Genomic DNA, 6,229 nt, shown 5'->3' with positions numbered 1-6,229 from the left:
GGATTTGAACCACCAGCCTTCTGGTTAGCAGTCAAGTGCCTCAGGTACTATGCTACCAGAGCTCCTGGTTTGGTCCCTGGGTGGTGCAAAAACTTAATGTGCTCAGCTGCTGACCAAAAGGTTGGAAGTTTGAGTCCACTCAGAGGCCCCTCAGAAGAAAGGTCAGGTGATCTACTTTTGAAAAATCAATAATTGAAAACTCCATGGAGCACAGTTATACTCTGACAAGCACAGGATAGCCATGAGTCAATATTGACTCAATGACGATTATTATTCTACTCAGTAAATGACCTAATATAGTCATGTACTGATTTGTAACCCCTTTCAGTCATATTGTAGCTGAGAAAAAACATCTTAAATTGAAGGAGGAGAGCTATAAAGATAGATTCCTAAAAAGATTCTTTTAGGGAATGGATGGGCTTGCAGAAGGGTGTGTACCTAAAGAAACTTTAGGAAGTGATAGACATCTGTATATTCCCTCTCTTAATTAACTCTGCATCAATATACAAATATTTGGCATGACATCAGTTTTACATAAATGTCTAATATTTTCTATATTTCTTCAAGGTTTATGAATATGATCAAATGTCAGAATCCTAACTTCTCATGCTACTTTCTTGAAAACTTTAGATACGATATTTTATATTGTAAGTAGGGCTTGTAACTATGGTCTTCATTAACTTTTCAAAAATCTCTCACACTAATTTTATTTATTTCAAAATGTCTACATTCCATTTTGGGGGAGTATTTAGAAAAATAGCATGAGTTTTAATGAAAACAAAATTTAAGACCTTAACAGTATAAATACAAAGTAAATAAATAATATGAGGACCTGTTACTGGCCTCTCTTTTTTAATCAAGTGGAAACTTTTGAGTAGTTCTACCTGAATCTCCATTGTTAGTAGCAGACTGAGAATAGGTTCATGGAAGGCACACTAGTATACACAGTGTATGGCCCTAGGAAACGATGACCTAGGTCAATATATTATAGTCTGAAGGAAGCTAAACCAAAGTAAACCTGTTGTCAAGACAATTCCTCTCATGATGACCCTATAGGATAGAGTAGTATGGCCTCATAGAGTTTCCAAGGCTATAATCTTTGTGGAAGCAGACTGCCCCATCTTTCTCCTGTAGAGCAAATGTTGAGTTCGAAGCAGCCAAGCACTTTAATCACTGTGCCCCCAGGGCTCCTAGTCTGAAAAGAACGTTTAGCAATGTCAACTTACACTGAACAGTTTTCATCAACTTGCTTATAGGCGAACCTGGCCAAGTATATGTGTGACAATCAAGACACACTCTCCAGTAAACTGAAGGAGTGCTGTGAGAAGCCTGTGGTTGAAAAATCCCACTGCCTTTCTATGGTAGAAAACGATGATATACCTGCTGATCTGTCTCCATTAACTGCAGATTTTGTCGAGGACAAAGATGTATGCAAAAACTATGCTGAGGCAAAAGATGTCTTCCTGGGCACGTAAGTGGTTGAGGAATATCTCTGTACTAGATTTCCCTTTGGAGTTGCTACAATTTTCATGTTATCCAGGATGTTTCTTATCCTTTTCTTGATCCAAAGTTATTTTAAAAAATTATCATAGTTTAAAAAATTATCATAAAATAATATATGCTCACAACAAAAGCTCAACCAATTCAGGTGAGTATAAAATAATAAATAAAAATTCTTCATTTTATACTTCCAAATCATTCCTTACTTCTTCAGGTTATTTCTGGAAATATCTTTCTAGGAACATTTCATAAATATGTAAATATATACCTATTACTCATTCTTTTGCTTATTCACTCAAAGCATAGTTCTTGAATACCTATAATGTATGTATGTATATGTACATGTATATATAGACATATCTGTAATGACAGACAGAAAAGGGACTAAATAGTATATCAAAAATATAAGACATGGAGTCTGCCAATAGATGTTTTATATTTGATTGAGAAAACCAAAAGTTCAGCGACAGGGCAAGGCCATACAATTCAATGACAAAATAAATTATTATACATAGTAGATAAGCATGATAATAAACCTTGTTTTTTTGTTGCTGGATTATTATAGTATCCTATGCACTAAATAATATTTCATAACATGATACACTCTATAAAATTTCACTTACACAGAGAGGAAAATGAAAACTTTAAGACTATCCTCTGTCTCTCTCTCTGTCTCTAGCATAAGTATCGAGAGTTCAATGAGTGGCATTAAGACTAACCCTTTAATTCAGAAACTTCATGAGGTATTATTCAAATCAAACAAAATATTCATAATAATAACAGGTATCACTCAAAAAAATGTACTATGTGCCGGTGTATTTTGCATAGATTATGTCATTTACTTTGCACAACAATCTACCTTATAAATTAAATAACCTTATTATCCTCATTCTAAAGAAGAGAAAATTTAGGCTCCAGTGGTTTTAGTAAGTTGCCTAAGGTGACATAGTAAAATAATTTATAGAACTAAAATTTGAACCCAAACCAAAAATGAACAAACAAACAAACAAACAAAAAACAAATGCACTGCTGTTGAGTAGATTCTGACTCATAGTGACCCCATTGGGGGTCACTAAATCACACCAAATCTTTGTGGAAGTAGATTGCCCCGTCTTGCTTCCCTGGAGTGGCTGATGGGTTTGAACCACCAATCTTCTGGTTAGCAGTCAGATGTCTTGGGTACTGTGCTACCAAAGCTTTGAACCCAGGCAACTTTAACTCTAGATCTCCATCCAACCTCTTAGCCACTGTCTTTACTGCATAGCGTTTAGTCAAATAGACACCTTTGGAATATGAATTACACTCGAGGTTAGTTTTGTGATTTATCTTGCTCATTTATCCAACTAAACCTGTTTTCATCTTAATTAGGTTTTTGTATGAATATTCAAGAAGGCACCCTGAGTACTCTGTCGTTCTGCTGTTGAGACTTGCCAAGGCATATGAAGCCAAACTGGAGCAGTGCTGTGCCACTGCTGATCCTCATGCATGTTATGCCCATGTGGTAGGTTTCTCACAAGAAAAAAAAAAATCTGACTCTTGGACTGATGATTCCAATAATGGCAAAGAAAAATAATGCAAGAAGAAGTGATATGTAACAGAATTTAGCTCTTGAGATAGTTTTCAATTCTGTTCTTAAACATTATAGAAAAAATGATCTTAAGCAAAATGGTTAATAAAATATAGAATAGTTAACCCAGAAAAGAAAACTCTGAAGACAGCAATCTCTAAAAACACAAAACCTTGACCATGTTCTCCCCACCCCCACATATTCCCAAGAACAGAAAGAGGCATGTTGTTGTTGTTGTTAGGTGCTGTCAAGTCGGCCCCGACTCATAGCGACCCCTCCTTGGGTTTCCGGGCAGTATCACTACGGAAGTAGGATTGCCCAACCTTCCTTCCGAGGAGTGGCTGGTGGGTTTGAACCGCCAGCCTTCTGGTTAGCAGTCAAGTGCTTTAGCCACTATGCTACCAGAGCTCATAGTAAACTTAAATGTTAGTTAAAAGATTGAACTCAGATATAAAGAAAATATCTCTGGTTCCAAAATTTATCTATCTTGGAAGAAGTACAGCCAGAATGTTCTTTAGAGGTGAGGTTGGTGAGATTTCATCTCACTCACTTTGGTCACGTTATCAGGGGAGACCAGTCCCTGGAGAAGGACATCAGCTTAGTAAAGCAGAGAATCAGTTAAAAGGGGAAGACTCTCAGATGAATTGACACATTGGCTGCAAAAAGACTTTAAGGATGGCACAGGACCAGTGAGTGTTTCATTCTGTTGTGGATAGTGTCATTATGAGTCAGAACTGACTCTATGGCACCTAACAACAACAATAACAACACTAGAATTAGTATCTTAAGAAAGGTTGGAGAATCAATTCCTTTAGAAAATTTTAAATTTTTTTGGAGAAGTTTAGGTATGTTTTGGCAAGAAATTATGTAAGCAGAATAAACCAGTAAACCAGTTCCAGGGGATTTTTAGGTCCCTTACAAGCATATCCAATGCTTTCCAAACTATTCTGAATCAGAAGAAAGTCATTCTTTTCTTTACCAAGAATGGCTATATGTCAGGTACCATACTGGCACTCATGACCAAGGCCAAATCTCTCATCTCAGAGAATTTAGGATCCAACTGGAGAGATGGATTAATAATATTGATAGTTACAATTTTAACCATCAATTATTTAGCTTTACTGTGTGCTACTTAAAGAGAAAAACCAAACCCACTACTGTCGAGTTGATGCTGAGTCATAGCAAGCTCATAGGAGGAGAACTGCTCCACAGAATTTCTAAGGCTATAAATCTTTACAGAAGCAGACTGCTATATCTTTCTTTCCAGGACAGGCTGGTGGGTTTGAACAGTTGAACTTTTTGTTAGCAAAACAAAAAGTGGTTAAGTTCTTAACCATTCTGCCACCAGGGACCCTTTACTATGTGCCAGGCATTGTTTTAATTTCATTGGCTAAGTCGGTTCACCAAGCAATGCTTTGAGGTCTATCTTTATTCCTATTTTGTAGATGAGGATTCTGCTGCTTAGCAATGGTAAGTTCCAGAAAGAAAATGAGTCAGATGATTTGGCTCAAATATCAATAAGTGAACTTCAGAGCCTTAATAATATTCTTTTTTTTTTTTTTTTTTAGGGGTTTTTTTCTGAGTAGTTTTTTTAAGTGTTTACACTACACAACCTCAGCAATTAAAATAAAGGGTTCAAATGTAATGTGATAGATTTGGCATCAGATTAATGTGGCTTTGGGCAGAAAGGAGGAAAGATCTCCTTCTGCCAAAAGCAGTGAGAAATGACCTGCATCTGGTCCTCAGATGCAATACAATAAACACAATTTTTTTTTAATCTTTCAGTTTGATGAATTTAAACCCCTTGTTGATGAGCCTATGAGTTTAGTCAAAAACAATTGTGAACTTTTTGAGCAACTTGGAGAGTATGGATTCCAAAATAGGTAAGTAATTTAGTGTTTTGTTAATTTTTTTTCTTGGTATATTTATAACTATTCAAGGTTTAGCATATGAAGCACTAAGTGCCTGGGTGGTGTAAATGGTTTGCACTTGACTACAAACTTGAAGGCTGGTGGTTCAAATCCATCTAGCATCACCACAGAATAAAGGTCTTGTTACCTGCTTCAATCAAGTTTACAGCGAAGAAAACTCTATGGAGCAGGTCTACTCTGTAACAGCTTGGTGGCCATGAGTCAGAATTGATTTGATGGCAACAAAGTTGACATTTTTTTTTTTTAAATGGAGCACTTATCAGAGAAATCTTAATCATTAAATATACTATACATTTTCCCCATCAAGAAATATATATAAGGACTGGAGAACAAGAGATAAAGTAGTTGATGGGATGAAGAAGTCTGTATTGGGATGGAGGTTAAGGCATAGTTTACTAATGAATAAAAGACCTTACAGGGAAGAGAGTAGTAGGCCTTGAGAAGCAACATTTGAGTTGATGATAAAAATATGGCAAAATGAATTTAAATTTGTAGTGAATATTAGGTTCATTATTGTCTATTTGGCAGAAAGATTAGTTATTTGGTAGATACACCTAATATTTGATGGTGACAATTTTATTTCCTTCTGGAATTTTCCTTTGTAGCAGTGTTAGAGAGAGAATGGCCTGAGAGATACTTCCTCGGTCGAATAGAGACTTATTTATGGAGGTAGAAGTAAGAAGGGATGCATTGTTCAATAGGCAGTTAGTATGCAGCTTATGCATGTTAGCACTCTTCTGGGTGCTAGTGGTACAGCAGTGAACAAGAAACAGTCTCTTCCTTTGAGTAGATTACATTCCTGGATTGACTTTCAATGGTGATGGAAATTCTTAATAAACAGTAACTACTTATTGGATATGGTGCCAAGTTAATGCCATGCTATCTTCCTTTTAATTTAATCCCTATGAGTCAAATCTATTTTTCCTAATTGTATAGATGAGAAAATTCATCTGTATGTTTCAAGTTTAGCAGAGTTCCAATATATCTTAGGCTTTTAATAAATATTTATGAAAAGAAAGAAACAATATATTTATTAATGCCACTGAATTATGTTAAAGTGAATTTTTAATAAAGATTACATGACAGGTAGAATTCAAAGCTAGGTCTTTTGTTGTTGTTGTTGTTGTTTGCCGTCGAGTCGGACCCGACTCATAGCTAGGTCTACTTAGTTGCTTTTGGGAGCTCTGGTAGTGTAGTGCCTAAGGCATCTGATTGCTAACCAGAAGTCTGG

The 6,229-nt window shown here is 36.0% G+C and overlaps 1 protein-coding gene across 1 annotated transcript in view; it reads left to right on the top strand.

Annotated features, from left to right (window-relative positions):
- The window catches only part of ALB (albumin), a 27,671-nt gene that overhangs the window by 15,175 nt on the left and 6,267 nt on the right, over window positions 1-6,229 (top strand). Inside the window, 3 exon segments of the mRNA XM_042782910.1 lie at window positions 1,257-1,471; window positions 2,869-3,001; window positions 4,853-4,954. Coding sequence (XP_042638844.1) covers window positions 1,257-1,471; window positions 2,869-3,001; window positions 4,853-4,954 — 450 coding nt within the window.

Source organism: Orycteropus afer, unplaced genomic scaffold, assembly GCF_000298275.1.
Source record: "Orycteropus afer afer isolate SDZICR_OR568_19922 unplaced genomic scaffold, OryAfe1.0 scaffold00505, whole genome shotgun sequence".
Lineage (NCBI taxonomy): Eukaryota > Metazoa > Chordata > Mammalia > Tubulidentata > Orycteropodidae > Orycteropus > Orycteropus afer.
The sequence above is the reverse complement of the archived record's forward strand: the minus strand, read 5'-3'. Positions and strand labels throughout refer to the sequence as shown.